Source organism: Mixophyes fleayi, chromosome 2 (genome assembly GCF_038048845.1).
Source record: "Mixophyes fleayi isolate aMixFle1 chromosome 2, aMixFle1.hap1, whole genome shotgun sequence".
Classification (NCBI taxonomy): domain Eukaryota; kingdom Metazoa; phylum Chordata; class Amphibia; order Anura; family Limnodynastidae; genus Mixophyes; species Mixophyes fleayi.
The window spans coordinates 268,011,246-268,031,072 of NC_134403.1; the positions used below are offsets into that span (position 1 = coordinate 268,011,246).

The following is a 19,827-nucleotide window of genomic DNA, read 5'->3' on the forward strand; positions in this document are numbered from 1 at the left end:
CATTTTTCTAACCAAGAACTTGTTTCTGCAAGGCAAAGGTGATGAAAATGCAAGAAAAGAAAGCAATGTCCGTGTGGACAGTATTAATACCCAATGCATTCAAATGTCAAAGTCATGTTCTATCTAATTGATATATACAGTATATACAGTCAAGTCCATAAATATTTGGACATCGACACAATTCTCATATTTTGGGCTCTATACACCACCACAATGGATTTTAAATGAAACAAACAAGATGTGCTTTAACTGCAGACTTTCAGCTTTAATTTGAGGGAATTTACATCCAAATCAGGATGCACACTGAAATACACTAGGTGGACATGTACTGTAGGCACTTTTGCACACAGAAAGTAGTATTGCAGATCCACTCTTTTTGCTGTTCATAAATGACCCTTTACATCTGTCTATTTGTCTGGATTGTTTCCAAATTTCAGAACTGAACTGTATACATTTTGATGGCTAATAATTCTATAATTCCAATGTTCAATTAAGCTTCCAAGGTGGAAGATTTGCGAAAAAATTTAGTTGAATCTGATGTAGAATACTAAATGAAAGCCCCCCACTCAAATTAATCAACCTTGACAATAAATGTTATGGGATGTTCAACTACTGGGGAAGAACTGAAAGGCCTCAAGATTAATTAAGGAGCAGATAAGTTATAGGAGCAGTTTCTATAATGGCCTAATTATATATACTTTTCTGCAGAACCAGGCATACCTGGTCCCTATGATCACAAATTGAGGATAAAAAGACTGAATAATATCCACCTGGGGGGAGTGGCTTGTCTGCCATTCTGTTCAGAAGTGCTTTTCTTGGGCTTACTGTCTAGCTACCCAAATCTGACCCCATCCGTGGACCCTGGCCTGTTCATTTGAAATTACTGGGCCTAGATTGCATCCTATGCCAATGGGGCTACGCTTCAGAGTTGACGGGGAACAGGTTCAGCCTGTTAATAGGACAGTTAATGTGGTGGACTAAGTTCACACCATTTCACCACAACCCCTGCTATTCTACTGCTCCAATACAACTTCGTCCCCACTAGATCTAAACTACACTGCACTCCTCCACAGTGAGTTTGATGAACAGAAGAGCCCTATGGAGTAAGCTGTAGCTTCAGAGATACTGCTCTCAAAGACCCTTCTGCGCTTCTTCACCTAATCATCCCTGAGGTACCAGAGAGTGTTTAGGGCGCCTGCACTGTACGGCCGCACCGGTCTTGATCCCAGCATTTACCATCGCATGAGGTGGCCAGACAATGGTCCCGCTCCTTCTCCTCTGCAACAGCTGTGTTGAGGCTTTCCAATATCATTGCCAATGATAGGATCACATCCAAAGGTACTGTGCTGCTGAATGGGGCTCTCCCTGGAGGTGAAGCAGCAACCTTACTTATTGCAACGTCCTGCAGTGACTGATTGCTAAAACCATTGATCTCTCACCCCAAAAGGTAAATTCTGCTTATTTTTATTGGTTCAGCGATTTTCCTGCACACTATTATCACAACAGTTACAGCAGTAAACTAATTTAAAGAGGTTCCACCAGAGACACTTACAGATATTGCTTATATGACTGTCATTTTTTGTCTTGCAAACATTGGAAGTAAGTTCACAGATGGATGAGAAACCTTGTCTATCTCTAGATTCTCTCATTATCTTGCTAATTCTCAGGGAAATTCTGAGGTCCCTTTATGCAGTCTCTAGAAATGGTACAATTATAGAGAGATGAGTAGCAGAGGGAAGCACATACTAGACACTTGCACACCATCTTCTGTGCTACTCATTTCCACATAGAGTAATAACTCCATAATGTTATGCTTCTTTTTCTCGTTTACACATGTTAGTTTGAAGGTCTTTTACCCACATTGATATGTTTTATCTTGTGAAATTTGTCTTCAGCAGTTGGCTGTCCACGGACACCACCAGTTCTTGTTTGTTCATTTTTGCATTAATGCCATTGTTGTTTGTTGACCACGGGTGTAACTGTCTGTTACCATGGTTTAGGGCATTAACTTTTTCGTATTATGAACATTGTCAAAATGTTTCCAACTCATGTTCAAAATATGTTTCCATGCCTTTTTCTTACCTATTAATTTTGCTATTGTTGTACCCTACCTACATTCTCTGCCTCCTGTGCCCCTCACTTTATATGTTGTCTACCTTCTTTTAATCCTATAGCAGACATGCACCCCAAGGCCACCCAAGACCCATACACACTCAGAGGACAATTCTACCCTCACATCCCCAACATACTATACCATGAATAATGACAGGGAAGTATTAAAGTTCATTTCTATCAATGCTATGAGTCCCAATATCCCAGAGAAGTGGTCTCAGGTTTTATGTTCCCTCTGCTCTTATAGGGTACATACCCATTTCAAACAGGTTGAAGCCACCAGTTTTGGTAAATATCATTATCCCCATGTCTTTCTCAGTAACAATCTTAAATGGAAGGCAAAGGGAGTAGTTATAATATTATCTCAACGCCTCCCTGTTACAGAACTTTAATCTCACATTATTAAAGCTGGGCTATGCTTTGTAGTAACTGGGAAAATCTATACCCAAACTTTCACCCTAATAAATGTTTATGCTTCCAACCAGGGCCAGCCAATCTTCATAACGAGTTTGTAAGACCGCATACAGGATCTACAGCAAGTAATTACTGTGCTAGGTGGCAACTTCAATTGGACTCTAGAACCGACATTATAATCCTCTTCTGTCCCATTTAGACTTCCTGCCAGAGATCTCAGGTAAGACAGTTGTTCCATGAACACCAGCTGGTTGACATGTGGACACTGCAGCACCACTCACATAAGCACTATTCCCTTCTACTCACACCCACACTGCGTATACTCAATGATAGACCTTTTCCTTTCACACCACAGACACGCAAGTCTTTTAATTAGAGATGGGCGGGTCTGGTTTTCCGAGAACCGAACCCACCCGAACTTTGGGTATCCGAGTACCGAGCTGAGCAGCTCGGTACTCTCCCGCCCATTCCGAATCCAAATCGAGGCCGAACGTCATTGTGACGTCGTCGGATCTCGGGGCTCGGTTCTCGCGATACTTCAACTTTATAAATACACGCCTCCACAGCAATCCATCGCCATTTGACAGAGGGAGAGAGCAGGGTGTAGTCATAGGCTAATTAGAGCAGGGACAGAGAATACAATATTGTTCTTGCAATTTCTCTAACCAAAATCGCTAGTGCAGAGAGGAGGATAGAGGTTTATTATTTTTTCTTCATATTTGGCACTCCCCAGCGCTTTTGGGGTGTCCCCCATAATTGTGCATAAATATTTCTGGCTGTCAAAAGTCATATCTGTCAGCAGTATCTACTAAATAATTTTTAGCACTCCTCAGTGCTTTTGGGGTGTCCTCCCTAATTGTGCATTAATATTTCTGGCTGTCAAAAGTCATTTCTGTCAGCAGTATCTACTAAATAATTTTTAGCACTCCCCAGTGGTTTGCGCTCAGAATGGATTCAAAGCAGTCCACATATGATCTGAATGAGCAACCAGGTTCTGTCACCAGTCCTGATGTTAGTGTTCCCAGTACGTCATCTGGCCAAGGCGATGTCAAACAACAGAGTGTTTTCAAATTAGTGCAAAAAACAAAAACCAAAAAAAAATTTACTGTATTGAAGCGAAAAAGAAGTGTAACTGAGCAAAAGTTAAGTGACGATAAAAAAAAAATTGCAAGCATGCCATTCTACACACGCAGTGGCAAAGAGAGAATGAGGCCTTCACCTTTGGCTATTAGTGGCAGATCCCAAAAAGTTACCCAGCCTACAATTGGTGCACAACTACTGTTACGCGTCAAAGCCGAGCTGCAAGATAACAGTGAGGCATTACAGGAGAATATTTGCTCTGATTCACAAATGACAACAATCCCTGTGGAGAGTCCATTCAACAGTGGGATGTCTAATCGTGAGCATTCTGCTCATGTGTGCCTTAATAGCCCGAGTGTAGCCGGTGATACCCAAATTGAGGATGCCACTTTGGAATTAGAAGAGGATGAGGGGGAGATTTGTGTAGGCGACGAGGGCGCTAATGAGGATGTTGATGAGGATGAGGTTGTTTGTGTAAGTCCTGCACCAGTGGCAGCAGTTCTGGCACGTGACAAGAAAAAGGCCATTGTCATGCCTGGGCATAAAACAAAAAAATCCACTTCTTATGTGTGGAATTATTTCTACCCAAATCCAGACAACAATTGTATAGCCATTTGTAGTGTATGTGAAGCCACAGTCAGTCGAGGGAGGGACCTTAACCATCTTGGAACCTCGTCTATGTTACACCATTTAACGAGAGTTCATGGCAAAGTGTTGGGAAAAGCTGAAAGTTCTTCCCAAAAGAATACAAGCACTCCCTCATCAGCTAAGACCCTCCGCTCACCGACATACCGACGGCTACAAAATACACCCACCACACCATCCTCATCAATATCCTCAGTAGCGCTCGGAGTTAGCCCGGCATCCCACTTAAGGCTGGATGACTCCGGCACTATTATTGATTCCTCTGAAGAAAGCGTTAGTCCTGCTGCTGCTGTTGCTGCTGCTGGGGGTGAATCGTCATCCCAGATGCAGGTTAATAAAATGAGCAGTCCTACATTTCAGCAATTAACTGTGAAACAATCATTTGCGAGGGGAAGCAAATATGATAGCAGTCACCCAGTCGCCAAGCGAATCACAGACGCCATGGCTGCAATGTTAGTGTTAGATCTGCGTCCAATCTCCACAATAAACGCAGCTGGTTTTTCACAGTTAATTGAGGTTTTGTGTCCGCGTTACAGAATTCCATCGCGACACCATTTCTCCCGTAAAGTTATTCCACAACTATACCAAAAAGTGTGTAAAAATGTAGAGATTGCGCTGAAAAATGCCATTCTGCCCACTGTTCACTTAACCACAGATATGTGGACAAGTGGAAGTGGGCAAACCAAAGACTATATGACTGTGACAGCCCACTGGGTTGGTCATTCACCTTCACCAGCAGGAACAGCAGCAGCATGTACACCACTACGTAACATTTGTCACAGGCAGGCCACTCTTTGTATCACCGGCTTCACTAACAGGCATACGGCTGACAATTTGTTACGCAAACTGAGAGATGTGATTGATGCATGGCTTATACCACTCGGACTCTCCCCAGGGTATGTCATTTCAGATAACGCCAACAATATAGTGCGAGCATTACAGCTGGGTGATTTCCAACATATTCCCTGTTTTGCTCACACCATCAACTTGGTGGTGCAGAGCTTCCTACGAAATAACCGTGAGGTGCAGGAGATGCTTTCGGTGGCCCGTAAAATTTCAGGCCATTTCAGGCATTCAGCCACAGCATGTAGGAGATTACAGCAGCTCCAAGAGCAGTTTAACTTGCCCTGCCACCAACTTAAGCAAGAGGTGGTAACTCGGTGGAATTCCACCCTGTACATGCTTCAGAGGATGGAGGAACAGCGCAAAGCCATCCAAGCATATTGCACAAGTCATGACATTGGGAAAGGAGGGGGGATGTATTTCACTCTTGCACAGTGGGGAATCCTTTCAGTGCTGTGCAAGGTGCTGAAACCATTTGAAGTTGTGACATGTGAGGTCAGTGCAGACTCTGCTAGTTTGAGCCAAGTCATTCCTTTAATTAGACTATTGGAAAAGCAGCTTGAGAAAATGAAGGAGGAACTGAAAGCAAGCAATTCAGCAAAGTATGTTGGCCTTGTCGATCAAGTACTTAATTCGCTTCACAATGATCCTCGAGTTATTAAGATCTTGAACTCGGATCAGTACGTTTTGGCCACTGTGCTTGATCCAAGGTTTAAAACCTACATTGAGTCTTTACTTGTAAATGAGCGAGATGTGAACTTTTGCAAGGAGCTATTGCTCAGCAAGTTGGCCGCTGAACTGGGCCTCGGCTTGACGACGTGTCCTCCTTCACTTTCTCAAGCTGTTGCTCGTAAAAAATTAAATTTCCAAAAAAGAAGCAGGGAAGACACAGGGGGCAGACGAGAACAATTTAACATCTGGGCTGGTTTGAAGGATTTTTCAAAAAAATGTGTCACTTTGCCCATAACTCCATCCAATATGAGTATAAACATGCAAATGATGGTGGAGGATTACTTTCAAGAGGTAGTTGATATGGAAATGTCAGACAGTCCCTTTCCTTACTGGGAAGAAAAGCAGGCCATTTGGAAACCCATGTACAAACTTGCTTTGCAATACCTAAGCTGCCCACCCTCCAGTGTGTACTCTGAACGAGTGTTCAGCACAGCAGGGAACTTAGTCAGTGATCGCCGTAGAAGGTTACTTCCCAAAAATGTGGAGAAAATGATGTTTATAAAAATGAACTACATCTTCCACGAGGAAGGCCTTCACCATCCAAGACATCCAAGCACTGACTGTTCTCTAATGGCGGATTCAAGCGGCGATGAATTGATAGTCTGTGATGATGACGTACACACTGATGAGGGTGAGGATTAAGCTGAAGATGATGCCGATAACATCTTTTTAAAACTTTCTATGTAAGTGTAGGGTGCAATCTACCCCCAAAGAGGAAAGGGACTTGTGGCATTTCCATATCACATACCATCTTGAAAGGCTGCTGTTAAGGCAATTTATCCTTAAGGGTAGGGTGTCATAGACAGAGTGACCCTAAACTGGCTTTGTCCATTTTTCATAATATTGTACAGTCTATAATGGCTGAATTTTTGGGTATTTTATACAAGTGGAGGGGGGCCTAGAGAGACAGAAACCAAACTGGCTTTTTCCATGTCAATTAATATTGTACAGTCTATAATGGCTGAATTTTTTGGTATTTTATACAAGTGGAGGGGGGCCTAGAGAGACAGAGTGACCCCAAACTGTCTTTCTCCATGTCAATTAATATTGTACAGTCTATAATGGCTGAATTTTTTAGTATTTTATACAAGTGGAGGGGGGCCTAGAGAGACAGAAACCAAACTGGCTTTCTCCATGTCAATTAATATTGTACAGTCTATAATGGCTGAATTTTTTGGTATTTTATACAAGTGGAGGTGGGCCTAGAGAGACAGAGTGACCCCAAACTGTCTTTCTCCATGTCAATTAATATTGTACAGTCTATAATGGCTGAATTTTTTAGTATTTTATACAAGTGGAGGGGGGCCTAGAGAGACAGAAACCAAACTGGCTTTCTCCATGTCAATTAATATTGTACAGTCTATAATGGCTGAATTTTTTGGTATTTTATACAAGTGGAGGGGGGCCTTGAGAGACAGAAACCAAACTGGCTTTTTCCATTTCTTTACATATTTAACTATAAGTGTAGGGTGTAATATACATTCAAAGACGATGGCTGCATTGCCAATATGCATAGATGGAGAGGAAGACAATCTGTTTTGTGTGTAGAATAGGCCTAGCAACGAAGAATTAAACTGTTTTTTTGGATGATTTATTACCTCAACAATTAGATTACTTGTCTCTAAAACAGTTGGAGCACTAAATTGGGTTAATTTAGGCCCAAAAACATGGATTTTCCCAAAAAATAGCAAAACAAAACCAAACAAAACCAAAACCAAAACCAAAACACGCAATGGCGGTTTTGCAAAACCAAAACCAAAACCAAAACACAACGGTAATCCAGATCCAAAACCGAATCCAAAACCAAAACACGGGGGTCAGTGACCATCTCTACTTTTAATTCTCACATAGGGCAGATCACGTGGTCAGACAAAAACACCACCAATAAACACGTCTTTAACTCTACATCAGGATGAGATCCCTGGTGTCTAAATAAGCTTTTAATCCAACACATTGAATTTAAACCTCATATTGAATCTGCAATTGAGGAATATATGGTGACTAATGATAAACCAGAAACCTCTAGAAATACCCTCTGGGAAGCACACAAGGGTGTATTAAGAGGGAAACTTATTTAACTTAGTACTTGGTACTAAAAAAAGAAAGAACAGCAAAAAAATGCTTTTATGTTTAATATTAAAATACTAGAAACTCACGATACCCTTGCTGAACTGATAGCAAAGTTTTAAACATGCATCTAGCCAAGAGGATTAGACTGGCCTAATGTAAGTGTAGACATAAATATTTCTTCTGGGACAATAAACCAGTGAAGATGTTGGGTAGAACTTTACATGCACAAATATCTTTTTTTTTAAAGGATGCTTGAGGAATTCTTCATCATACCTCAGAAATAATAGCCACCATGTTCCATAAATGCTATAATTAACTCTATATCCATGCAAATCCTCTTTTCCCACTTCAACAAGAGGCTAGAACTGTACCAATTGATGCCTGTGTCGCTAGCATTAATTACCCAGTGGTTCAGATGACATGAGAGTATGCTTAGACAAGCCTTTTACCATCATGGAGCTTGAAGCAGCAATTGACAGTCCTTTAAAAGGCTGATTGCAGCTATCCTCCTCCATGCTTTAAATGAGATTTCGGACACCCAACATTTTTCCTCCCAAGCATTCAAAGCCCACATTCCCCAAGGAGGGAAGGATTCAGTCCTATGCTCAAGGTATAGGACCATATCATTTTTAAATGTAGATATTAAATTGGTGATCAGGTAAGGTTTGTTCCATGTCGAAAGGCTAGAGACAACACTACTCATGGTATTAATCTAATAAATCTGGCCTCTCTATCTACCTTGCTGACTATACTTCTTCCCACTTATGCGGTAAAGACATACGTTCAGCTCTTGTGAAGTGGCGGGCAAAAATCTCTCTTGAATAGGCAGGGTCAACGTAGTCAAAATTAATGTTTTAACAAAGTGACTCTTTTTCCAGACCTAGCAAATTCATACTTCTGATAGATTTTTAAAAGACATTCAGGCAGTCATCAGATTGTTAGGAATGGGAGGAAACCCTGTTTCTGTCATGACATACTTTATAGGCAAAAACATCTAGGGGGATTACAGGGGCACAATTTCCTGTCTTATAATCAGGGTGTGCACCTCAGTAGGATTATGGAGTGGACACACCATGATCGGGCTAAGCAGTGGGTTACTTTGGAAGAACACTGTCTCACTAGGCCAATGCAATTTCTGCCCCATATAACTCATCCCACGATTGCCCCAACTCTGACTCAATGGAAAAAACTAAGACAATGTGAAAACATCTCTTCACTATTATCCCCCCCTGACCTTTCTTATACACAACAAGGACTTTCTTTCATGTCCTCCTTACACATTTAAGAAATGGTGCACTGCTGGTCTTCCCTGTGTCTTCTAGCTGGTCAATAATGAAGAAATTTGTCCATACCTGGATGTCAAAGAAGATTTGGCACTTGCAGGCAGGGATAGTTGGACTTTTAGCAGTTTATGCATCATTTTAATACCGTAAATAAAAACAACTCCCTGGGCAGAGAGCTAACTCCGCTTGAAACTTTCTGTACATTAAAGCGAGACCCAAAGCACTCTGGGCCTGAGTCATTAAGGAAAGTAAGACAAAAAAAGGAGTAAATGTTCTCCGGGACAAACCATGGTACAATGCAAGGGGTGCACATTAGTTTATTATTTTGCACATAAGTTAAATACTGGCTGCTTTTTTTTTCATCTAGCACACAAATACTTGATAGCTTTATTTTCACACTGAAATTTAAAGTTGATCTAGGACATGCTCTAACCCAACTATAAATCTGTCCCCACATTTTAAATTTACCTTCTCCTCCAATGCAACATGGTTTTGCCCAGGTGCAACGTGACTCCTTTTTTATGCTTTGCTCTCCTTAATGACTCAGAGATCAGTCACTAGAAGTTTGTATACTAAATATCGACGTCAGTGACAGCTGCGGGAGAGAGGAGGCTGCTGGGTCCCGGCGCCCGGCGGATTGGTAAGTTTATGTGCTCTTTCTTTTTTTTATGGCTGGGAGAAGCGGAGGAGGACAGCGGGAAGCAGAGGAGGACAGCGGGAAGCGGAGGAGGACAGCGGGAAGCGGAGGAGGACAGCGGGAAGCGGAGGAGGACAGCGGGCAGGAGAGGGGGACAGCGGGAAGCAGAGGAGGACAGAGGACAGCGGGAAGCAGAGGAGGACAGAGGGCAGCAGAGGAGGACAGAGGGCAGCAGAGGAGGACAGCGGGCAGCAGAGGAGGACAGCGGGCAGCAGAGGAGGACAGAGGACAGCGGGAAGCAGAGGAGGACATAGGGCAGCAGAGGAGGACAGCGGGCAGCAGAGGAGGACAGCGGGCAGCAGAGGAGGACAGAGGACAGCGGGAAGCAGAGGAGGACATAGGGCAGCAGAGGAGGACATAGGGCAGCAGAGGAGGACAGAGGGCAGCAGAGGAGGACAGAGGACAGCAGGAAGCAGAGGAGGACATAGGGCAGCAGAGGAGGACAGCGGGAAGCAGAGGAGGACAGAGGGCAGCAGAGGAGGACAGAGGGCAGCAGAGGAGGACAGAGGGCAGCAGAGGATGACAGAGGGCAGCAGAGGAGGACAGAGGACAGCGGGAAGCAGAGGAGGACATAGGGCAGCAGAGGAGGACATAGGTCAGCAGAGGAGGACAGAGGGCAGCAGAGGAGGACAGAGGAAGGCGGGAAGCAGAGGAGGACATAGGGCAGCAGAGGAGGACATAGAGCAGCAAAGGAGGACATAGGGCAGCAGAGGAGGACAGAGGACAGCGGGCAGCAGAGAAGGACAGAGGGCAGCAGAGGAGGACAGCGGGCAGCAGAGAAGGACAGAGGGCAGCAGAGGAGGACAGAGGGCAGCAGAGAAGGACAGAGGGCAGCAGAGGAGGACAGAGGGGCAGCAGAGGAGGACAGCAGGGAAGCAGAGGGGGGCAGCGTGCAGCAGAGGGGGGCAGTGGGCAGCAGAGTGACAGAGGGCAGCAGAGTGACAGAGGGCTGCAGAGGGGGGCAGCGTGACAGAGGGCTGCAGAGGGGGCAGAGTGCCTGGATGCAGAGGGGGCAGTGTGACAGAGGGCAGAGGAGGGGGACAGAGGGCAGAGGAGGGGGACAGCATGACAGAGGAGGGGGACAGCGTGACAGAGGGCAGTGAGAGGTGACAGAGGGCAGAGGGGGCAGCGTGAGAGGGGGCAGAGTGACTGGATGCAGAGGGGGAAGTGTGACAGAGGGCAGAGGAGGGAGAAAGTGTGACAGGGGCAGCATCAGAGGGGGCAGCATGAGAGGGGGCAGAGTGACTGGATGCAGAGGGGGCAGTGTGTCTGGATGTAGAGGGGGCATTTTTGCATACAACTAAATAAGTATTTCTGTCCTGACCAAATACTTATTACATTTTTTTGACCCAACTACTTCTAAAACAGGACTGCTCAGTAATTATTTTGGAGGGGTGCCTTGAAAAAATTTGGAGACTCTAAGTGTGGCGTGAACTGCAAAAGTTTGGGAACCACTGCTATAGGCAACATCTCCACTTTTTCAAACCTGCGGTTTAGTAAATATACCTCAAAAAGTCAAACCAAGTAGTATTCAAACCACAGGTTTGAGAATGCAGCAGACCAGCAAGTAAGAAATAAGCAGGGTTAAACACAAAATGATACCACAACAACAACACCCAGGTATCCAAAAGTAAGGCAATAACATTGTGTCACGTCTGGACTTACATAGGACAATTGCGCCTGAATGCTTTGCAATAAATAATTGTGTTGCATTCCTACTCATGTCTGCCCATGATTTGTGAGCATCCACACAGGCACAAAACACAGCTAGGGCAATAGATGGCTATCAGAGAGGTGTATATGTGCATATTCTGTTGAAAAAAATCCTTACATGCACCCAGTCATGACTTCATGTTTTGTACCTTCATCTGTTAGCAGTACTTTTTGAAAGTTACCATCTGGGTGTGTATGTCTTCATCTATATAATTAAGCTGTAAGCTTTGCAAGACAGGTACACATTTCTTATTGTATTATATAACACACACTGACACAAGTCTCCCATCATGTTGACACAGCTGGAGAAGGTGTCCATTCAATTCTCCAGTGTCCAATGTCTGTGCTTGTGAGGACCGTATGTCCTGGTGGATTCTTCAAAAATAACCCAGACACATATCCAAAATAATATAAATAGATAAATTTAACAAAATGGTAGCACCAAACAGCAATAGTACTATTTAAATAATAACCTGAAACAAGTAGCACTACAGTCTGGTACAGACATCATGCAGGATATAATAAAATCACCTCACCGGTATCCTAGCCACTCTCAGGGGATGATGTCCATCCAAACTTCTCCTGGGAATCAGACCCTCTCTCCTTTGAAGCTACCAGCAAAGCAGCGGTTCTGGGTTACTGTCATTCCGCTTTTGGCGGACACACAGCTTCTGCAGACCTGGACATTTAGATCAGGACAATGGTAGTACTTCAAGGAACAGATTGTCCCTTCCTGGTCATCTGGCAAAGACCCAAGCCTCAATGCCAGCTTGACTTCAGCTACCACTGGGTAGTGACTGCTATTTTGTTGTTCTTAGGAATTATCTTTTAAAGGCACAAGTGACCTTCTGAGGAGTCCCAGGACCTGGCTGACTGGTCCTTTTCTGTGTTTACCTTTTCACAGATAGCAGATGATTTTTTCTTGATACAATAAGGGACAGGTATTGTTTCCTATTGTTTAAACAGAAAATATCACAATCCAGAGACATTACATTTAAATACCCAATCCTCTGTAAATAAACAAAGCACTCTATATGTGAACCTTTTCCCTATGCTAACACATGATACCCTCTGGTGTTATTCATACAGGAACGGTGGACAATAATCCGTTTGCCTAGGTTGAAACAATGGCCTAGTCTGCATGTATACACAAAATAAGAAAGCCATGCTGCCTGAGATATTACAACTTAAAAATACAATATATACACTTTTAAATATGATTGGCAAATATGGGGAACCTGAAGGCTGTTAAAGTATGTTTTATAGTCCACACTTTGTGAGAAACGAGGTACAGACTGGTTAAGGTGATATTAATACCTTGTTTCATCACAGAACTCCTTAGTCCAATGTAACTGCATACATTTGCTTTTACACTGACTGGTGTGGAACTTTTGTTTTCAGATATCATACCCCATTCATGACAAGGGGCAACATATTGTTAGGATTTAGCTGCTAGCACAGGTCACGGTTGTACAGATAAACTTTTGTTTTACGGATTTCTTTGCTTTAACGCATCTTTCCTTCAGGACAAAGTTTGGCTCCCTGGGTTGATTAATGGTTGTATCTTGCCTCAATATCCATCCCGTCTATGCACATAATCTCTCAATGTGCTCTGCAGTCTGACGACAAGACTATCAGGTGGATGTGTGAGTAATCTGGACTATTTAATATTTTCATACAGATCAGCTGATTAAAATTACTGACTAGTGGTTCAAAAGAGCACATATTTTCTGTTTAATGAGGTGAAGAAACTGTATATTTGCCTGCATTTAAAATACAGACCACAAGCCTACCAAGACTGTTCACATACATAATACTCCTATTTTATGCAAAATAAGTCTGTCATACCTGTTATAATGGCTTTTATATGGTATGGATTGTATTGGTGTTGTAGAGTCTCCTGGTAAATTTGTCACCTGTGACCTCCTTTGGTTGAATCTGGTTACCATGTAATTATGTACTGTCGTGGATCTGTAGGTGGTACCTGGTATAATGTTTCCAGAGAGATCTCTTCCTAAAAAATATATAATAAAAGATGATAAGGTATCATAAAATTAAAATGCTATAAGTATAACTCCAACCTGAAAAGTTGCACAATATATTTCCTTAACAAGTACAGTGGCAGACGTCTCCTTATCTCATCACATATGTATTTTTCCTATATGCTTACCAATGAAAAAATATATGACTATATTAAAGGATAATTCTAATGTATGAGCAAAATAGGGGTACCATGCAGGTGGGCCTCCTTATTGAGCAGAGCAAGGGGGTTAGGGAGCCTGGTGTAAAGATACGCATTGATAATGAGAGTTATTTCTCAAACTGGCGCCATCATAGGAGGCTGTAACTATCCTATCACCAGTTTCACTGTCCTTGTACGCTGCTAGAAGGGATCACTGGATCTCTTGAGGAGAATCCCTGGAATCACTCTACCAGTAAACTGAAACACAATGGATGTCCCCCCGGCACAGATAAAGACCCAAAAGAAGAGAGAGTTGACAATAGTGTGCAACGTCCTTTATATTTTAAGCTAATTTTGGGCAGCACAGTGGCTAAGTGTCTAGCACTTCTGCCTTACAGAACTGGGGTCATGAGTTCAATTCCTGACCATGGCCTTATGTGTGAGGAGTTTGTACGTTCTGCCCGTGTCTGTGTGGGTTTCCTCCGGGTGCTCCGATTTCCTCCCACACTCCAAAAAACATACTTGTAGGTTAATTGGCTGCTATCAAAATTGACCATAGTCTGTGTGTCTGTGTCTGTGTATTAGGGGATTTAGACTGTAAGCCCCAATGGGTCAGGGACTGATGTGAGTTCTCTGTACAGCGCTGCGGAATTAGTGGTGCTGTATAAATAAATGGTGATGATGATGAAGCAAATAGGTCTGATATAATTCTGCTCACCCTACTGGGTACATCATATAAGTGTTACTTAATGGGATCCCCAAATGTCTGTCAGATTTGGATAATTATACAATGGGTCAACACCTAGCAGTAAGGGAGCTGTGATTGATGGATTGGTAAATGTGTTACAGGCTTTGGACAAAGATCTTCTGCAGCAATTAATCGCACTGTTAGTGTAAGATCATCAAAGGCTTATGATAAATGAAAGTGATTACTGGTCTGTGCCAATTAGGAGGGGGCAAGATTTTGTTTACAAGGTTAGAAATTCTGGAATTAGTGAATCAAGTATCTAATCCTTTTTCCAGTATCTATATTATGCATGTAAGTAATTAATGAGCTACATTGGTTTGATTCAGACTAAACGAGAGAGCGGTGAGCCCGAAAACGCTAAACAAATTAATTTGCAAATGCAAGAGAATTCTCAAGGTCTTGAATGTTTGTATCCCATATAACATAAGACATTACCAGATATTAATCCCTCAATCAAATACTAGATTTTATTATGTTGGAATGTAAGGTCTTGACATTTTGTCTTTGCAAACTTTCTTCTGGAACTTTCTATGACTGACAATGTTAAAGGAGAAAAAAAAATATTATGTAATACAAACAAAATATGATGTCTATATGTTGATGTTTAAAAACATTCAGTATGTGACCCCTGCATCCACAACGCTCCATCTACTGGCTACAACAAAATGACTGTGCTAGGACTGCCTCCCTGTCTACAGCACTCTTGCCAGCTGGCAGGAGGAGAGAACAGTGGAGTAGGGCAGAGGCGGATAGAGGAGCCTGCTGGTGCCAATCACAGGAGTGGAGAGCATAAACAGGTGTCGGGACAGAGAAAAAGAGAGGAGAGGGAGAGGAAGAGGGAGAAGTTAAGTTATTTGGAGTTGCTTCCAGTGTGAGGGACACATTTTACAAGGAATTTGTGTCAGTGACCCTCTGGATGAGCCCTGTGCAGAGTTGCTTGTGGGCATTCAAAGCCAGACTATGGTCAGAGAGGGAGTCTCCTGGCCTGGGTGAAATGCAAGTGAGCAGACAGCACTGCAAGCAAAAGGAAGTTGATTGCTGCCAAGCTATGCCCAGTGCCCTGTCTGTGTATTCCCCATTAAAGCACATACACACATATTGCACAGAGACTGAGATAATTATAAAGTATAGCTTCTACTGTTCCTGAACTGTGTCACTGCAGCACTGCCTATTTACATAAGCTAAAGACACAGATAATTCTATTAACCCAGTTTATTTACCAAGTGTACCCAATGCATACTTGCCTACTCTCCCAAAATTCCTGTGAGGCTCCCGAATTTCAGGGAATACTTATGGACTCCTGGAAGAGTAGGCAAAGCTCCCGCATTTCCCGAAATTCACGGCATTGAATGGAGGAGGCGGGGTTTAATCATGCCATTAAGCTCCACCCCCTTCAATGCTATGAATTTCGGCTTTTTATAGTGGAGGCGGGGCTATGGTGACGCGACAATGTCATCACGCCAATCTTAAAGGTTGGCATGTATGACCCAATGTTATAATTGTGAATGTAATATTTGCTTTAGATAGCTAAAGTGAGAGAATTGTTGCAAGCGTAAGTATGGGCCTATTGAGATTATTTATTTGAGTTTATTACATGTTAAGGGAAGGCTGAGCTATGATAGTCACCCAGCACCTTGTGTTCAAGTAATCTATTATAGCCATCTTTAAGGTTTATGCTAAAACAATTTGTTTAATTCAAGTCTATTTCTATATTGTAATTCAATTCTATTCTATTTGCAGCATGTACTTGTGCCCATGTGCATAGTGCCAAAAGTATGTAGTTTAAATAGTGTCCCCATCTAGAAATATTAAGGGGTAAATTTATCAAGCTATGGATTGGTTGCTATAGGCATAATTTATTTAGTAGATTCTACAATATGACAGCTAGAATCTGATTGGTTGCTATAGGCAACATCTCCACTTTTTCAAACCCTCAGCTTGATAAATTACCTGACCTGACCACATGGGAGTCCTAAACCAGACTAGTAAAACATTGGTTGACATTTTTGTAATTGTGTTGTGACTACATGCAGCAAAAAAAATACCTTGTAACTATTGTAACTTATTATTCTTTTAAACTTGGTGCTCTAAAAAGAAGTATTAGCACAGTTTTTGAATTCTGATTGATGGATGGCACTTTGCATCAAAGTGTCGGGAGGGTCCTACACACTGATTTGTGAAGTATCCACCAATTAGTGCTGAGAGCTGTCTACTGGGTATGATGACACCCTAGTGTGAAGAGCTGGTCCCCGGAGCCTGTGAAGAGGGTGAAGAAGAGAAGGCATGAAGACCCAGCATGGGTAAGTGTTTGGTTCTTCTGCAGTGAGCTCCAGCGCTGGCAATGGCGAATCAGCAATTATTCGCAACCAGCTAATCAACAGCTGTTTGAATTTTTGGTGCTCGCCGAATCCCCGCATAGCGTTGTCTACTATATAAGTCGCAGCGCTTGGGGACATTTTTAGTCCGACGGCAGAGCCAGAAGGGGAAGAACGTCGCCGGAGACCTCCAAGCAAGACTAGCAGCACTGGAAACAGACAATTGCAGAAGTTGGCAGCGAGCCCTTGTCAGTACTAAGAGCACCACTGCCGTAAAGGAAGGAAGAAGAATTGGCGGCCAAGCATTGAGGACGGCAGCAGCTTGACAGACAGCTGCGGGGACATCGGGACTACCTCTGGAAAAGGTCGGAGCTAGGTAAGACCCTCTTGACATAACTCTCCCAGGCCTGCGCCTGCACACTATACACTTCTTTTTTCTTACATTTGGGCACAAGGCCCTTTGCTACCTCCGGGCACTAGACATCCATGGGCATAAGGCCCGGCAGCATTTGGTTTCCAGGGAGCAACTAATCGAGCACTAGGCTCGTGGCTGCCATTAAATCAGGCTTTAGGCCTGTGGGGTACATTAAATCAGGCTTTAAGCAAGTGGTGGGTCATTAAATCAGGCTGTAGGTCTGTGGGGTAATTAATTCAGACTTTAGGCCTGTGGCACAATTAGTTCAGGCTCTAGGCCTGTGGTCACAAATAGCTCAGGCTCTAGGCCTGTGGGCATAATTAGTCTAGGCTCTAGGCCTGTGGGCATGATTCCTTTAAGCTTTAGGCCTGTGGAGGCAATTAGGTTCAGGTTCTAAGCCTGAGGTGGTAAGTCATTCCAGATCAGTCTATGGCAGCAGTGATAGCCGGTATTATCCTGAGTTGGGTCTATAATTGTTAGGGGGCATTCCTCATAGTGAGACCATGCCCGATCTGTTTCCCCTAGTGAATAGCAAGCATTGGTGTGGTGGTCACTTCAAGGCAGTGTTCTGTGCTTTCTAGCATAGCTCTCTAGAGTAGGATGTGCATTCGCTACAGTCATTGAGTGAGCGGACATTATTAGGTAGTATAGTACTATCCCTCATCCCCTGATTGGTCTCTGCTTAGGTATGGGTAGATTCCCAACCAAATTCTCCCCATAGGCCGAAGATAAGCCCCTTTCCTATTAGGCCCTTGACCATGTTCACCAGAGTCGGAGGATTGGTGGCAGGGTTCCTAGTTGGCAGTGCAGCTGACTTACTCATCATAGTCGTCCCTCAGGATCAGGTAAGTACTTCTGGTGCCAGGAAGGGATTCACAGGGAGTGTTGTCTTTCTCCCTAGGCACCCATTATACTAGCAAAGCTAAACCTCTTCTCCAGTGGACAGACAGACAGCGAGGGACGAGTATTTTTTGGGTCTCCGCAATACATATGTGGTAAGTACTTTGTCATCTGTAGATAACATGTGTGTCTTCAGTGATGGAAAACTCTGAAAGGTCAAGTTTTTCATTTAGTATTCAAGTTTCAGTGATTTTTAAACCAGGCATTGTGGCATGAATCAGTCCTGAATTTACAGTAAGTGTATTAACTAGGGATGTGCACCGGCGACTTTTGAGGTCTCGTGTTTTGTGTTTTGGATCCGGATTTTCATTATTTTTGGGGTTCGGATTTGTCTCGCAAAACACTTGACGAAAGGTCTCGGTTCGGATTTAAGGTTTTGGATTCGGATTTTTTTTGGAAAAAACATAAAAAGTTTAAAAATCAAGTTTTTGGGCTTATTTTCACTCTTATGCTATTAGTAACCTCAATAACATTCAATAACAAGCATTTCCACTAATTTACAGTGTATTCTGAACACCTCACAATATAGTTATTAGTCCAAATTGAGGTATCTTTCTGGACTGCGTAGAGGAGTGGGTCACCACAATATATATTAAAAACCCTGAACTTTTATGAATCGCACCAATAAATGTACCTGGACTGCGTAGAGGAGTGGGTCACCACAATATATATTAAAAACCCTGAACTTTTATGATTCGCACCAATAAATGTACCTGGACTGCGTAGAGGAGTGGGTCACCACAATATATATTAAAAACCCTGAACTTTTATGAATCGCACCAATAAATGTACCTGGACTGCGTAGAGGAGTGGGTCACCACAATATATATTAAAAACCCTGAACTTTTATGAATCGCACCAATAAATGTACCTGGACTGCGTAGAGGAGTGGGTCACCACAATATATATTAAAAACCCTGAACTTTTATGAATCGCACCAATAAATGTACCTGGACTGCGTAGAGGAGTGGGTCACCACAATATATATTAAAAACCCTGAACTTTTATGATTCGCACCAATAAATGTATCTGGACTGCGTAGAGGAGTGGGTCACCACAATATATATAATAAGAAAACCATCAACTTGTATGATTCGCACCAATAAATGTACCTGGACTGCGTAGAGGAGTGGGTCACCACAATATATATTAAAAACCCTGAACTTGTATGATTCGCACCAAGAAATGTACCTGGACTGCGTAGGGGAGTGGGCACTGGGCACCACAATAAAATATATAAAAAACCTTCAACAGGTCTGCATTACACTACACATACGGCTGCTCCTCCATCCTCTCCATCATATACATGTTGGAGTTTTAGCGTGTGACAACCTCTTGTTTTTGATAATGTCAGTGCATTTTGAATATTTTTCAATTTGCCCCACACCACTGAATGTACTTTATCTATGATACGCATCTATCTATCTTGACTGCGTAGTGTGGTGGCCCCGGTACACAATTTGGTACCGAGGCCACAATATAATTAAAAAACCCTCCACGTGTCAGAATTCCACCAAAAAAGGGTATGGACTGCGTAGTGTGGTGGCCCCGGTACACAATTTGGTCAATATAATTAAAAAATTGGGCATCAACTGTCACCGTTGTTTAATATCTGATACACCTAAATATGGTGGAGTGGAGTGGCCCCGGTAGTAAATTTGGTGCCGGGGCCACAATA

General features: G+C 43.0%; 1 protein-coding gene across 5 annotated transcripts in view; it reads right to left on the bottom strand.

Annotated features, from left to right (window-relative positions):
* The window catches only part of LOC142138982 (uncharacterized), a 114,636-nt gene that overhangs the window by 17,474 nt on the left and 77,335 nt on the right, over positions 1 to 19,827 (bottom strand). For all 5 annotated transcript variants that reach the window (XM_075196170.1, XM_075196169.1, XM_075196171.1 and 2 more), the window contains one exon: positions 13,438 to 13,603. In XM_075196170.1, the coding sequence (XP_075052271.1) occupies positions 13,438 to 13,603 (166 nt within the window). The remainder of the gene's footprint in view (positions 1 to 13,437; positions 13,604 to 19,827) is intronic.